A 17082-nucleotide genomic window follows, 5' to 3' on the forward strand; every position below is an offset into this window, starting at 1 on the left:
TTGCCAGTGACATGTAATTACCATCCACCTCTATCCAAGCAGCGCTTAAACATCATTTTAAATTTAGTTTGCATGGAGTTTGAAAGATCAACTGATTAAATAAGAAAAATAAAAAAGAATTAATTACCATAACATTTTCACTGGCTTCCATGCTGCTTTTTAATGTTTACTAACCTGTTTTACTAACCCAGCTTGACAGTGATGCCGAAAGTGACACCCACACACACACACGCATACACATATACACACACACACACAGAAGAAAGGTATACTTGTCTGCTGCAAAGCTGTGTACACAGCTCTGCTCTTCTGGCAATATGAAAGCAGTCTATAGTGTATTTTTAGTGGGTTTTTCTGTATTGACAACCCCTACATACACAGGCTAATTTTGTTGGGGAAGGGTAGTAATCTAAATGGTGATTTTGTCATTATTCTGAATTAGGGCTGTGCGATATGACGAAATATATCATCTCACGATAAAAAAGTCTAGCATCTCATTTGATTTCACTTCATGCTACTGTATATCGTTTATTTTGTTAACATCATATGATAATGCTTTGCATCTGTTCACTTTGATTTATTTTATTATAACAATACTTTATTTAACTTGACTATAAGAGTACTTTGTTTAACCTTATACTTTATTTAAAAATGATACCAGTATTTTATTATACTTTACTATAAAGAGTTAACATAACTTCATTTCATGGCAGTAGCTACTTTATTTTTAACTGTAGTTCATTTAATAATTTTGTATTTTAGTAATTTACAGTAGTTCAGAGGAGATTTCAAAATATCAAGATATAGAATGTGTATTGCGATATAGCATAAAAATATTGAGATATTGTTTTAAAGTCTGTTAACTCTGTTAATCCCTAACTCTACATACCTCTGTTTGCCATTTTATGTTCAGGTCTTGAAGCTACAGATGACAGTAAGATCTTTGAGTCACATGTTGAATCTGGTAAGATTTTCAGGTTGTTTTGCTCCAATCCCGCCACGTGCACCAGATAGTCAATTTGATGGTATTTTAGTTGTTAGTGATGTGAATGCAGAGCCAGAACCTATCACAATATTATTTGATTCTGGTCAAATTATACTTAGAAGTAATACTGTAACTTTTCCACTTCCATCTCTCCAGGCACCCAGGCAGCGCAAAGAAGCCGAGAACGGCACAGTCGACGTCGAACCCTTGAGCAAGTCTAAAGAATGTAACGGTGCCCCTCTGCTGTCTGAGTGTGCTCTGCAGGAGGTGAGGGATGACTTACAGCTCCACCTCTGCCTGTCAGCGCTCTTCACACTACCCCTCATGCTCATCGCACCCTCACTCATCCACTGGAGCCGCAACCTGAGGTATGGTGGTAAAATGGAAGCAATATGAGGTGTCTCAAAGTAAGAAATCCCAAGGCCATGTTTCATAGAAAGTTTCCTAATTACCCTAGACAGGGGACTCGAGTCACATGACGTGACTCGAGGCAGATGTGAGTCACAAATTTGAGGATTTGACACTTGCTCGGCGAACATTGATAAAAGACTAAACCTTGACTTGGACTGAATATTCATGACTTGTAATGTGACAGAGATTTGAGATAAATGACTCGAATGCCCTTTTTAAATTAAATGTATGCTTTTTTTTTCTAGATTTTGAGAAGTAGTGTTTGGTTTTTGAAACATTATTGAGTCATCTCTAGTCCACACCATCTGGCAGCCTTTTAGGACACACCAGAAAAGCAGAGGCCAACACCTGAGGCAGGGGCATATTCATGCAGCTAGTCCAAAAATTAGGAAATTAGGATTCAAGAATGATGTTTTTGATAAAGGTAGTAAGAAGAGCTGTATGTAAAGTCTGGAGCTCAGGAATCAGTGAAACTAGCACAAAGTTCATCCGTCACTATAAAACCCCCAAATAAAAGAATTATTGCTTTCATTTGAACTTTACTCCATGGTCATATGCCTAAAACAGCTGAATGATATGGCTGAAAACATTATATAAGTGCATATGTTTTCCTGCATTTTCTATATGTATATAGTTTATTTGATAGGGTCAATGCACATTAACATAATATAACTTCTGCCTGTTACAAACAAGCTTTAGTAACTGATGTTTCATTTGTAGAGAGTATAGCTTAAGAAAAAAAAGAGACAATATCAAGGTTAGATACAATAACGCATACACTAACAGTTATGGTAAAAAGAAGGTAAATTTTTACATCAAGATTACATAGAAATACAGTGTACAGTTATAGTAAAAAATATTTAAAAAATTAAAAAAGACACAAATTTGTTAAATGTAGTTGTAACACTCCACTAAAATACATTATAAAATAGTTAAAAAGCTTACATCTCTGATTTTGCCTCAGCCAACCTACACATACACTTTTGTTTAAAATCTTAATATCTTGTGTTAATTTTATTTTGGTTGGCCGTGTGTTCCACATTTTAGAGTATTTTAAACGAAAAAGCTGACTGCCCCGAGGGTGTCTTACGGTGTGCGATTTTTCAGTTGCCGCTTACTGTGCCCCTGGTGTTCCTGCCACTATTTTGCCTGCTGATACATTTGCATAAAATACAAGCATAAAATGTGCTAAAATTTAATAAGATAATTGAAAATCAGTTTTTAGGGATGAGAATTTTAGAAAATGATCAAAACAGGGCAAATTGTAATGCTTCAGTATGTGACGTTGATGCCATCTCATGGGTTTTTTTTATTCATTATTTTTATCGCTTGTTTAAACAAAGATGCAACAGGCTTAATAATAGTCAAAGGGCTCCACACCGTAGCACAATAAGAAATATGCAAAAACAATTCATTGCATGCAGGGCAAATGTTTGCCAAAATCCATTAGGTAATACTTGATGTTTGATACCGTGCTGAGGAACTGAACATGTTGAACGCTGTGATCTTCTGCAGGTATTCCACCCAGTTGGATCCTGACCCTTGTTGGCTGCTCTTTGTGCCTCTTATTATTGTGTACATGCTTCTCATAAACTGCAACACTTTGAAACTCAGCGGCAGGTAAGAGCGCAACGTCACCAAAACACGCACATTCTCCCACGTTAGATTTACCATCCTTGGTCTTCATTTTTTTCATGTTCTTTGTCTCTTTCAGCAAACTGTTGCCCCTGACATCCTGCCTCCCTCTCCCCTTGTCCATTGCCATGGTGACCTTCTCTCCGCTCCACCTCTACAGAGTCACCTACTTCCTGCTGGCGGCGCTCGTCCCTCTGGCCTCGTGCTGTCTGCTCTGACGGTATCTGTCTGTTTTCAGTCCACATCTCTACCATAACAAGCCTTTTTCTAACTCGCTGAAGCTGCTTCAGACCGATTGGGTCCAGGAAAGACGACGTGGCTGCCGTGGAGCAGAGCCATAGACATACATAGCTTGGGGAACCGGCCGCTCAATGTTAGCACTAAAAGCTCCATGGCAATTACAATGTGTTTTAAAAATGAGAGGATGTAACGGCCTTGGAACATTTGGTGCGAATATGGCTCCAAAGGATTGACCTGAAAACCAAGTTTGCCTTACTCTGTATATCTATAGCTCTGCCTTCAAGGAGCAACAACTCCACAACCAAGTGAAGCTACTGATACTAGAGATTCTCAACAGGGTGTTACCGTTAAAACGTGTCATTTCTAGTGACCACAGTGGCATTGTTCACCGCCGTCACTGCGCTGTAAACTCTTTCACTGCCTCCTGCTTAGCAATGACTTATAGTTGTGTGTTATCTTTAACTATTAACTGTCGTAGCACGGCCACCAAACCTGTGTCACATGCCACTGGTTTTTATCATGAGAAAAATCCAAAGGAATCATGTTTACATTGTCCCGTACACCTTTTATGCAGAGCAGGTAGAATTGCAGCAAAATGAAAGTTTGCACTGGAAAAGGCTTCAGTGCATGTGTAGGTTTTAAGCTGTATTATATTCTCCAGAAGCAAATAATTATGATCCATTCCATCTTCTGTAAAATACAACAGTGTAGCCCAGCAATTTCTAGGTGTGGCAAATCTGTGAGCTATATTTATTTTGGCGATGACTCATAAATTATTTGTCTTGTTAAGACTTTTTTTTGTTTTTAATCTGTGGTAGTTCACTTTTGCGTCTCTCACTCTTTCATTCACTCACCTAGGCAACAGTGACTGTTAAATAAGCAGCAGACTGGCGGCTTATCTAAAATAAGCATCTGATAGTCTTCTGGCCAGAAATCAAAGTGATTTATTTTACTACTTGAAAGACAGAATTCAAGAACTCAAAGAGAAAAGCAACATGGATTTCTAAATGATCTTAAGTCAACATGTGGGCATTGTACACGCTGTACGCATTGTTTTTAAAGCCCTGTCGAAACATGTTGGCTTTTTTAAAGATTTAGCCACCATATTAAAGACTTTTTAATGTAATTCCTCTTCATTTTTCACATTTTTCACATTTTTGGAATGCCTGGATTTTGTTTGTACTGTTGGTTAACGTTTTCCATGAGCACCCAATACAAGTTTTTGACCTACGTTAGATCATAGCCTACAGAGCAACCAGTCATCTCCCTCTTTTTCTAAGCACCTCATAGTCTTCTGGCCAGAAATCAAAGTGATTTATTTTTACTACTTGAAAGATATGATTCAAGAACTCAAAGAGAAAAGCAACGCAGATTTCTAAATGATCTAAAGTAAAAATGTGGGTGTTGTAAACGCTCTGTGCCATGTTTTCACAGACTTGATTGTAACATGCAACTTGACTAATTTACAGGGGCATTCAACAGTGAGGCGGTAATTCTAGTTAAAAAAAATAAACTGGGTGGTACTGATGGAATAAATGCAATCGAAAACCCCAACAATGAGTCCTAAAACGTAGAAATGAATTAGCATTTCAGCACTTTCGGTCAATGGGCTTTTGGTGTGGGGTTTGAGTCAAAGGCATCAACTAAGGTATGAAGCTGAAGAGACGTTGATGTTTTGTTCTTCGACACAAATTGCGTCAGTAAATACTCCACTGTGAACTTTGAAGCCTCTATGTGTCTCAAAAGAGACGGTTTGTAACAAGTGGCTAAATGAGACTACTGAACAACTGTAGCGTAGTTTGATTTAGCCTAGCAATAGCTTTTTGCTTTTTGCTTTTTGCTTTTTGCTTTTTGCTTTTTGCTTTTTGCTTTTTGCGATTACATTTAGGCATTAAAAATACTGAAATTTGTGTTCGTTTGTGAAGATCATCTTGCTGAACAAAATATGTGAATATCATAAATGTTTGTTGACTGCAGAACTTATTTTCTGCCACAATCCAAAATCTAACGGAAAAATCCAAAAGGCTTTTTGTCGAGGGAACCAGACTGAAATGTACATTCTGCTGAATTTACCGTGTTGGCGCAGCTACAGACTGTCTCCAGTGCTGCTGTGTGGTAGTGTAGCTATGATTCAGCACAAAAAAAACCCCAAAAGACCCAAAAGCATGGTTGTTACAGGGTGGTTCTCCTGTAAAGCTGTGACCTCCCTGCCAGACGTTCAATTTCTAGGCCTCATGGTGATGCATGTTTGCATTACATTACCTATAAAAAGTATTTAGCCTTTGATGTTTTTGGTGATTTATTGTTGACAGCACTGAATTATAGTGGATGCAAGCTGATCAGCAGGAAGGACTATATGTTGTCAGAGAACAAACTGACAGCTATAGTTAATTCTTAACTGAATCAAAGGAAAGAAACCAACTAAATAATTACAGCCAAAGTCCCCATCAAGTCAGTATGTAGTGGAGATGTGGCAGCATTTAGAGTCTAAGAGTGGGTTTGCTAGTGTCCTTGTTACACGTCATATCCGAGTTTACGAATTCTTATACACATGTAGAAAGTTAGATTTGTTTTTACATCATAGTATTTTCTGTTGATTAATATACAGGTAGAAGGGCAATCTGAAAGCACAGACCTCTGCCAAGGCCAAATTTCTCAGTTTTGATAAAAGTGAAGAATAATTTGTGTATCAGCGGACTGACTCGGATCCCCTCCAAAATGTAACGAGTTCCAACTAACCCATTTTCCACCAACATGGACTTGTTCCCTTCTGATTCCCACACCTTAATTTGAACTGTTCAGAGCATTTTGACCAAAAATAAATTGGTTCAGAACCAGACTTGGTTCCCAGCTGAAACCAAAACATAGCCGGTTTTCCTAAGCCTAAGCTGCGAACTGAGACGGCATCAGTGGGTGTGTCACATTTCACAGGTTAGAAAGAGAGGATGGAGAAGGCAAGTGAGAAAATGCCAGAAAAAAAAAATATTCGCTGATCTGTGCTTTTTTATTCAAACAAATACCTCTAATTAAAAATCAATCAATGTAATCCCTGATTTTGGTTCTACTGTTGCTGTACATTGTGCAACGCCTCCAGTTTGATGACACATGATGACAACGGTTCAGCTCAAAACTGATGGAAACGCAGGCTGGTTTGATAGACAGCACAGAGGTGCCAAGAATCCTGAACAGAACCCATTCAAGAACCAGAGCTAATTTGGTGTAAAAGGGATAACCGTTCCACTGAGTTTCATGAAAATCGGGCCAATAGTTTTTCTGTAATCCAAATAACAGACAAACCAAAAACATAACCTTTTTGGCCGAGGTCAAAATCTCAGCTACCTCCACTGTGAATCAATGTTGTAAAACAATAACACGTAAAAAAAAAAAAAAGGAAAATGTTCAAAGGCCTGAGAATGCTTCATTGGCAGCGTGGTAGTGACAGTGACCTCCATGTTGAAAGTCTATAGACAAACGAGTGTTTTGAAACAATGCAGCAGAGGCTCTACGTTGTTTTGACGCTTTAGGCAAAGTTTTAAAGGCAGATTTATTACTGTCTCTAACCTACAGATTTATGTTCAGGGGAGGATTATGGGACGTCTGATCAGTATTGCAAATGATACAGTATGATTGGAGTTTAGAACAAAGCTTTTGACAGAAAGTATTTAAACCCCATGATGTGATTGGAATGGTCTTTGCTTTGCTGCTGTATTGGAGATAATAAGAGAAGTGTCTTGTATTTTATGGTTACTGATGTTAAGGGCGCATTTAACTATCCTAATAACAGGTGTACAGATGAATACTAATGACCACGGATAGTCTACCTTCTGTCTTACTTTCTTTTTTTTTTGTTTTAGATAACTTTTCATAGAACTACTGGTACAAGTCTTAAAATTACAAAAAAAAAATTGAATAGTTTTTTCTTATTATATACTTAAGGCTTTTGAGGTGTGTTTGAGTGTTGTCATGGCAAGTAGGCCAAACATTTTTTTGCTTTTTGACATTAGTTTTGGTAGCCAAGTACCATTTAAAGCCAGTTAACCCTTTGAAACCTGGATCGACATCAGTTTTTTGTTTGTTTTTGCAGTGTTTATATGCCTTCACAAGCATTTAAACCTTTGAAACACATTGGTTTGATTTCTTTCAACAACACAGAAAAAAGGCAATGAGACACTTGGCAAAAAAAATCACCTGCACTTTGCAAGATAAGTGATGTGGAAAAAGAGAGATTATTTAAAAAAATATCAAAAAAAAGGGAAACATGTAAAGAGAACTACATATATGTTAATTATAATCGTATTTAACATGATCTATATTTTATATTTTTCAGGTCAGTTTATTGTTTTTTTTTTTATTTTTTACTATTCTTTTCGGCTAATTTTCAAGATATTTTATCGTAACTTTTATTTTTAGAGTCATTGCTTCTAAAGTTCCTTCTTCATATGATCTTGAAAGAAATCAGGCCAATTTGCTTAGATTTCAGAGGGTCAGTTCTTGCACTCACTCTGACACCCTTTCTGTTAGAGTATAATAGTAAAATTTCATGAATCAGAAGAAAATCAACTGAAAATACTACAAAATGCAACTAATGATTAGTGATTTACAGTGTGTGGGGAACACGATTATCTCTGTCCCACAGATGAAGTAGAGTTTGATTTACCTTTTTTTGTACTTACTGCCTCTCTGTGATGGAAATGTGTCTTATTGCTTTGTCTTACATCCTCCTGCTGTTGCTCACACCCCCTCATGTCAGTGAAGCAGCTGCCGTGCCTTTCTGCTTTTCTCGTGTATGCAGCAGTGTCTAATACCTGCCCGTCAGTGAAAAACCATTCAGTCCTCAGTAGCCACGTTGTGGCTAAATGATGAAGGCCGACAGTGAATGTACTTCACTGGCTCTGCGTGAATGTGTGCAATCACAAAAACATTTCTTCAATGTGATTATATGATTTGTGTGACTTTCTAGCGACCAGATACTAAAGAGGAGTTCATTAGGGACCAATCACTCTTGCCGCTCAAGCAGGCATACAATCATACGTCAGCATGCTCCGCAAAGACACCGCCGTTGTTCCCAGTGTGAATGTACCTGCACCGAATGTCTTTACGTCCGTTTGGATTTATATCAGTGGTGTAAGTGGTCGGCTTGTCTGTGCACTTGTCCGTTTGGTGCAGTTTTAGTGCTTTGAGACGCACATCGTCTGCCTTGTCGTGAATTGGTGGCATACACTACTTTGTAGAGCAGATTAGTAGAGATCTGTAGAGAGAGCTGTGTTTTATATAAATATCAATGTGATTTATATCGGTGTTCACTGTGATCATGTCGTAGTTCCAGATTTACACGTGGGTTCTCTTTCTAAACTGGAAAATCATGACTTGGAAGAAAACAAATTACTCATAAAAAATGATGTTTTGGAATATCAGGTGTTTCAATTTAGGTTTTTATGGGTAATATCTCACATTTTAGAGTAAAATCAGCTTAACAGGATTTCTTCGTCATGGACATTCCTTGAATATGTCTCGGTAAGGTTTAAAATTTTAAAGTCTCTGGAAACGTGGCTTGAAACAGTAAGAATGCACATATTATATCAAAGCTGAGTGTCTCATTAAGTATCTGCAAGAATTGAGGTGAAAATTAATGTTGCTATGAGAAAATTAAGTTAAACAGTTCATTTTGAGGATAAAAGCATTTCTCCAGACTGTGTGGGTGTGGCAGATTAAGTTATGATAATAGAGTGTATTAAAAGATGGACGACATGCTCCCACTTACTTCTGCCATGCTTTCGTGATGTGAGAGCATCGATTGGCTGTCACAGCTGTCTATCATGGCAGAAAATCCCCTTTTTGGAGAATTAAATTACTAATTAAAACCAAACTTATAAAAACAAACACTTGAACAAACAGGGTGATGAGATCTACCTTCAGTGACAGAAACCATCATTGGAAACAATTTATTTGGCGTGTACTTTTTAGTTTGGCCTATATACCCATTTGCTAACATGGAGGAGCAGGCTTTATGACCTATACTGCAGAAAACCACCAGGGGGCGACCGAGATTGAAAAGCTGTTGTTCGAGGGCATGGAGTGTTTATTGTATTAACAAACTGTTAAGTTAGTCACACAGTCACTCCATTTGGCCATGTGTGCCGTGCTCTGGATAACCAAATGGTACATTACAACAGCACTCCAAATTTACAAACGGTCCTGTTTGTGCCAGAGTGCACTCCAGCACTCAGAGTGAGTGTTTCCTTTGAGGGATTTCTGTTTGGCATGTTAAATTAGTATCAAATGAAACCTGACTTTGATTTTTGATTGGCTTTATCCAAACTCCGTGATATGGATTGGGTATAACCACGCCCAAATCAACCTAACTTCAGGCAACTGAAAAAACTAAAATGACAATATTTCAAAATTTGGATCGAGGCTAATGATTATTTTTTATGCTTTTTATTGTGTGTGTAAGACCCTAAATTACATATTTAGAAATGTTTTGGTGATTTGGGTTCCCAGAGGCTTTAAAGTTGGGCTGAAATACTGGAATTATTTTGTGTTTCATAAACACTTAATCTTTTAAGTATTGAGTTGGCATTTTTAAACAGTAAAACAAACTTTGGGCCCAATGTTTCCCACAAAATTAGCAGCTGACAATGGGGGAAGTTTTTACAAATATAAAATCAGTTCATGGCGCCACATGTTTTAAATGTGGCAGGCCGCCACAGACAAATGAATGTGTGGGAAAACTCTGGGTCCTGTTTCTCAGCATCAAATACCCTCCAGGAAAACATAAGAAAAAGATGTCTCCCATCTTTGTATGACCTTTCTTTTCGTGTTTCCCAAGTGTTTTAACATTTGAATCAAAGCACATTAGAAAAATCTATCATCTTTTCCACTCACTTGCATTGATCGCTGTAAACATCCACTTGATAAATGTTTGCATCTGCTTCAGCGTAAGTTGAAAACACAGAATAGGCTCTTAGTTCAATTTACTGAAAACAAGTTGCACAGTCAAACCAAATTCCTTTTTAGTATCAACCGATTTAAGCGATACAATTTTTGCGCGTTGAGAAAGTTTATTTAAACGTTAAATCTGCATGTCAAGAACATGCTCTGATGTTCCAAGCACATGCGTCGTACACTAAGCAGTACAAGACTACAGTACAACATGACTTATGAAACTCTGTGTCAAAGCTGGCCATTGTTAAAAAGTTATCACAACCTGAGTGTTAGTAGTATTAATAATTTTCATTGAAAGATGGCTGTGGAAATCTTTGTATTCACTATCATTTTGCTTACCAAGTAATGAAAAATGTCTTAAATAATTCAGTTTTCCACTGTTTATCTGGTAATATGGAAGTAAACATCATATTAAATGTTACTACTGTTTATAAGTGCTTTAAAAGTCTGGTTATCCTATCAGTTTCCTTTATTCTGCTTCTGCCTAGAGTGACTTTAAAACCTGTAACCTCCTGCTAGCTGGTCCTTGTTGTGCAGAACTAGTTAGTCCTCTGACCTTTGCTAATGTACTCTAACAGGCAGTCAGGTGGAAAAAGTAAAAATGTACCATATCTGAGGGATAATTTCTTTATTTTATATTTTCCAGCGAGGCTCTTGTGTAGAAGAGTATTTTCTCCTCAGGTTTAAGCGTTATTGTGTCAAAATTGATTGCTTTGATGTTTTTATATTTCTCACATTTTTATCTGATGTCATTGTAAATGGGCAAACTGTGCAATTTTTGGCACTATTGTTGTTGCAATAAAACCAAGAATAAAATTATTTGTAGTTGTTTTTCATTGTTATTGTAGAAATATTATGTGTAAAAAGAAATATGGTGTACCCATACATGTTTGCTCTTGTTCTGTGTGATTAGACCAAGAGGTGTGGACTTGAGTCACATGACTTGGTCTGGCGTCAGACTCGAGTCACAAATTTGATGACTTTAGACTTGCCTTGACAAAATCAGAAATGACTGCAACTCAACTTTTGACACCATGAGGTGTGCACGCTTCCAGCTGCCTCTCTGTCAGCTCTGCTAAATTTGTGCTTAATTTGTGCCAGATTTGTAGTAAATGTAAATGTAGTACAAAAAATAATTTACAGTATGTAATATACGTATGTGCTGATTGAAAATTACAGACAGAGATGCAACAACTGCCAACAAACTTGTTCCAACAAATAATTGCTCATTTTAAAAAACATTCATAATTTTGGGTAATGTAACATATTATCACTCTGTTGTTAAAATGGCATTACATTTGATGAAGAATGCATTGTGACTTGCTAAGTATTAAAACTCAAAGTTAAAGACTTGGAACTTTACTCAGGACCCGCTTGTCTTTAATGGGGACTTGAGTGCAAAGACTAGAGACTTTCTTATGACTTGCAAAGCAACAACTTGCTCCCACCTCTGACTAGACCTCTGCTCAGATTGAAGGCAAGATTAGCTGCACTAGGAATTGCATTATCAAACTACATGTACTAATGACAATAATAAAGGTGTAAGGGACTGTCCTTTATTTATTAGAGGGGAAGGGGTGGTGCAAGTCAGGGGGCACTTCACACAGGTTGTAAGCACTGGGGAGGGACATTTAACTTTCTTTTCTTTAGATAATTTATTGACTGTGACTGTACATCCAGAAAATTGTGCGTTGGAACATGAAGTCATGCGGTCTTTAAACTAAGGGGTATTTAATTGTCCCCACTAACCACAGGCAGTTTGTTTTGTATGAATTAATTTATTCATTAGATATGCTGTTTTTATTTACTTATTTATTAATTTATGGATTATTTTGCTTTGTTATTTCATTTTTAATAATTAAAGTGCATTAATTATTAACATGGCATCAAACAACTGAAAGGAATTGACTCCCATCATTGAACAACATTGTAGACAGCTGCTTCCAGGAGAGGAGCTCGAGCTCACTGTAATGACCTGTCTCGCGCCAAAAAGCAGAGAGCTAAAACGGAAAAATAACTGGTAAAGGAAGTCCAATATTTCATGTCTTTAGTGAGTCTTTTCCATGGAGGGACTAAAGAAGTCGTCTCTCATACCAATTCAGGACCAATGCCGCCTTCACGTGCTCCTCGGAAATATAAAATTTACGAGTTACTAGCACATGAACGGCCTGTAATCACGAGTGGGAAATTTGGAAATTCCCATGACACTTAAAATGCTGAGTTGTGACGTTGGCGTGACGTTTCAGGGAAGCAAAAATGGCGGAAAGCGTAGAAGCAGAGTCAACAGCTGATGGTAAAACATTACATATGTTATTATTTTGTTTCTTTTAACTATCATTTACTTTAAGTAGCTGCACATTTTAGTATATGTGTTATTAGCTGTAGCAAGTGAGAAAACTTTTAACTATCAAGCATGCTAGGCGAGTATGCTAACATTGAGATCAGCATTATCTTATAACACCAGTTGCCGACTTGACGTCATAAATGCATAAACATGGCGTCAAAAGTCAATGTTTGGTCAATAAAAAGACACTTTTTTAATTAATTTGCATATTAAATATAAATTTTTGATCATATGTAAAGTGTAATATTAATGTTAACTGCTGTCCATGTAGAGTGACCTAGATAAACATCACATGAATGCAGCATACAAGGTGAATGAAAGCTGAACTGTGTTCAACAGGTGACTGGACAGAAACGTCTAAAGGAAAAGCACCTGTAGCTAATTAATGTCACCGCCATTAGCCAACCCTGTGTTAGCCCTTATGTTAGCAGAATGATAAGCTAGTTAGCTTTGTGGCTATTTTTGTTCTGCTATTTTTCTGTCCCCTGGTGGTCGAATATTGTCACTGCATCTGTAAGGTGCCGCTAAATGATACTCACATGACTTTGTGTCGTAGTTGTGTATATAAATACGTAAAAGTACTTAACTCATTGGTTGTTAAACCCTTAGGGCTGGCTTTAATATTACACAAGCTCCTATCACTCAGCGCACAAAATGAGCTTTTCAAAACAAGCTTTAAAAAAATTACACATTATTGTTATTTCCTACTTTCATCGAGGTTTTATTTTAAGTGCAACCAGCATATCTGCAGGCTACCAGGTGCCATAAAAGTATTACTTATGCTATTGTGTGCTATTGTTCTAAAATATTACAGACATGTTTTTCATATTTTAAAACAGTCGCAGATTTTCCGTCATTGTTATGCACACACCAAAGAACAGGGACAGCATGGCAGGAAAGGTTAATATTCTTTTTTAATGGACTTTTAGCTTACATTAATGATTTCATTGATTAATGACTAAACTAATTAATTGATTTAACAATTTAACAACAAACAAACCAACTTGACTGTCCCATTTTACCTTACCAGCTGCCGCACTTTATCTGAATATGTCATCGGACTGAGGACTGGGTTCTTGGTTTGTTTGGTCCAAAGTTTTTAAATTAATTCACTTGGCAACAAATTTCTTTAAATAAATGTAGGAGTGATCCATGACAAGTTCTAAAAGTAGCACCCAAAGAGAGGCTCAGATGTTTTTGAAGTGTGGCTGTAAGTGGTACTTATCCACAGTCAGTATATTACATACAGTAGATGACAGTCGTCATATCTGTATGAGTTTTAATTGTAAGCTATATTGTCCTGCTGTATTGTGAAAATATACATTCTTTTCACTGATATACTTTTCCATCAGACAGCCTGTTTCAGCGGCCACATTTCCTCATCTTTGCTCTCATCAAAGCCACCAAACAGTCATTTTAGCTTGCTGGAGACAGGAGCTGCTGGTCTACTGCTGCTTCAAACATGTAGTTGGTTTGTGTTATTATGTGACTTTGGTGAATTCAAACTAACCGTTTTAAACACCAAAGTCACATAATAACACAGACTAACTGATGGAGGCAGCAGTAGACCAGCAGCTCCTGTGTTCAGCGATGTTAGCTTCTCCTAATGGAGTCTGGCTTTCATGAACCTCTGCAGCACTACATTGCTTAGCGTCCAGGGCGGGCTCCAGCCTGCATCTCCAGACTGGGGACGTGCTGACTGACATCTCTTGTATGTAATATACTGTCTATAGATAAGTACCCCGTGCAAGCCCACTTAAAAAAAACCCTGAACTATCCCATTAAGGTTGTTATCAGAATTGTTGGTATTTTTCTTAGTAACCTACCAAAAACTTTTCCCACAGTACCTGACTTCACCTCTACTTTAGTGTATTTGCTGTGGTAATGAATTTTGGAGTACTGCTGCACCTCTGCTGGTCGGCCACTGGGGGGCACTGTGTCCCAGCAAACAACTGACGCCAGTCTGCGACAGTGAAAGTGTAAAGATGCAACATGGCTGAATGAATTTACACTTTCCTTATGTTTGCTTTATTGTGTTTATGCAAGTGCCTGCTTTCACTTCCTTACATCACTCTACTTCTCCTTTACGGTGGAAGGGGCTGAATGTCCTAATTAAAGCCTTAATTGCAAATGACTATTATTGATGACTGTATGTGTTTTCCACAGGCATATGTTCATTCACCTGCTTATGTCCACTGTGGAAAAGATGTGGTGCCACCAGTAATGGAAGCAATATTACTCAGATCCTTTGAGGTAAAGAATGCCACAATGTAAATATACTAAGGTAATAGTCCTGCGTTCAAAATATCACTTCAATGAAAGCAGTATTATGAGTGATCATTATGTGGGAGTCATAATATGTATATTAAATCATTGCATTGTTATGATCAATGCATCAATGCAGAAGCATTTTTTTTTAATGTATTAAAGGACTGTTCAATATTTATGAGGGGGTGGGGTTGGTGCAAAATAGGGCAGACATGTCAAATACTTTCTAATCACTGGGGACTTGTTTTTTTCTATTTTGGCTCAGTGGAGGGACATACAACTTTAAATAGTTATATTTCATATTTATTTTAAATATTTTTTTTAACCCCAAATCCCTTTGGTAGGCTTAGAAGTTGTTGTTGGTTTTTTTAAATAGCCAAAATTACACAATTTAACATAGCCAGAATCAACGAATTTTAAAATTTTGAACAGCTCCTCAGCACATAATTTTTAACTTTAATTTTGCTTGAGAAATAAGCAGTTTGTTGTGGTGATAATTCACCCCTGTTAGGCTTCCGCCTCTCAAAATCAGTGGGTTTTTCAATTGTTTTTTGTTTATATATTCTTTTTTAATTTGTATATACATACCTCATCCCTGGGCCACTCTATATATGTGTGTGTGTGTGTGTGTGTGTGTGTGTGTGTGTGTGTATGTATATATACATACACAAAGTCGCACTCCAGCTACCCCCCTCCACTGATTAATAAAATACAGTCCCTAAGTTTAGTTCTACTTGCTGTTGCTCTACATAGTTAAATCTCTAACAAGCATCACGTTGATCATGTGTTTTATAAATTTTAATCTGCAAAGAGAAACTATTGTTCTCATGTTAATGTAATACATGATTTAGGCATAAAGTTGGCCTGTCTCAAAACTGCACTTGATGCTTGAGTAAATGCTCTCATTGTATGTGTGCAGTGGGATTGTTCTACAGGTTGACTTATTTCTCTCTCCCTCTCTCTCCTCCCACTCTGGCATTCTCCCACATTAATATGCTCTGTGTGTGTGTGTGTGTGTGTGTGTGTGTGTGTGTGTGTGTGTGTGTGTGTGTGTGTGTGTTTGTGTTTGTGTTTGTGTGTGTTTGTGTGTGTTTGTTTGTTTCAACAGCAAAAACTACATCTCAGGCACGACAATCCTGTGAATAAATCCCTCCGCGCCCCCCAGCAAGGAGAGCCACTCCACTGCAAATCACCAAATATTACGCCATCCTCCAGCAGGCTAAGTCTCTCTCTCTCTCTCTCTCTCTCTCTCTGTGGACTGACAGCGGTTACATGCTCTGCCCAGTCAGATTTTGTGCATCTGCTGGGACTGGTGGGAGGACGTCGGCTGACTGCAGCGCATTGCAATGCAGAGAGGAGAGACTGCGATGCCTGTATGAGCTGCACGCCTGAAGCCCACAGCAGCAGCAGGAGCAGCAGGAGCAGCCTCCTGTGCGGACAGGGTGCAGGGAGGTGCTGCTGGAGTTTCTGCGCACACACACACCTCTGGCCGCTGCTACCCGAAGAGGGCCGAGGTGTCTCTGCAGCGCCGCAGCAGCTTTTCAGAGGGATACCGTCTCGATACGTGACTCCGAGCCCAAAGCTGCCCTGGCTCGGGATCTGAGAGGGAGGGGGGGCCCTACCGCGGCACCCCGCCCGTCCCGCCTCATTTGGACTGCAGGGATAACGACCTAAACCGTGATATCCCCGCTCAGAAACCACCGAGCAGGTGTTGGCGGCAGCGCTGTCACCCTCCGTGCACCGTCCTCCTCCATCCCCGCACCTCTGCGCCAAAGGTAAGCTCCGCCACCCAGTGCGCCTCCAGGAACGGAGGGACCGTGTAGGTGTTCATGTCTCCCAGCAGCGATGGTGATAATGATGATGGTGGTGATGATGCTCTAAGCAGCTGAATCGTTCATTAAACAACCGCAGCGCCGTCCTCTGCGTCTCGCTTTTCTGCTTTCCGCCGTTGTGGTTTTGCACCGAAGGGGAATAATTGATCGATTTTTTTGGTTTCATGCGCGCGTCTTGCGAAAGCGATGCATTAGAAGAAAATGACGTAGGGAATTCCCACAGTAATCCAATAGCGAGCGATGACACCTGCACATTCCGCCAGTGCGGTCCCTGTATGGCCTGCTCAGTCATGTGCGCAAAGCAGAAGCGGCCGTGCGCGGCCTCGCCAGCGCACGGATTGATTTGAAATGATTAAAGTTGGAGACAAACTGTTATGTAACGTGATTTTGCTGAAAGCGTGAGTTACCTTCGCGTCTCTTTA

At 38.6% G+C, this 17082-nt stretch overlaps 2 protein-coding genes across 7 annotated transcripts in view; both read left to right on the plus strand.

Moving 5' to 3' along the window:
• Positions 1–11035, plus strand: part of pgap1 (post-GPI attachment to proteins inositol deacylase 1) — a 33411-nt gene extending 22376 nt beyond the window's left edge. The window contains exons 23-26 of the mRNA XM_042494034.2: positions 914–964; positions 1142–1353; positions 2912–3016; positions 3111–11035. Coding sequence (XP_042349968.2) covers positions 914–964; positions 1142–1353; positions 2912–3016; positions 3111–3249 — 507 coding nt within the window. The 3' untranslated portion in view covers positions 3250–11035. The remainder of the gene's footprint in view (positions 1–913; positions 965–1141; positions 1354–2911; positions 3017–3110) is intronic.
• A 3677-nt stretch (positions 11036–14712) lies between these two features.
• Positions 14713–17082, plus strand: part of hecw2a (HECT, C2 and WW domain containing E3 ubiquitin protein ligase 2a) — a 62598-nt gene continuing 60228 nt past the window's right edge. For 4 of the 6 annotated variants that reach the window (XM_088082919.1, XM_088082923.1, XM_088082921.1 and 1 more), the window contains exons 1-2: positions 14713–14813; positions 15937–16603. The gene's annotated coding sequence lies outside the window, so the exon portion shown is untranslated. The remainder of the gene's footprint in view (positions 14814–15936; positions 16604–17082) is intronic. The other 2 variants (XM_088082922.1, XM_042495139.2) reach the window with 1 other exon arrangement.

This window comes from Plectropomus leopardus, chromosome 10, assembly GCF_026936395.1.
Source record: "Plectropomus leopardus strain MGB_pleo_1.0 chromosome 10, ASM2693639v1, whole genome shotgun sequence".
NCBI lineage: Eukaryota > Metazoa > Chordata > Actinopteri > Perciformes > Serranidae > Plectropomus > Plectropomus leopardus.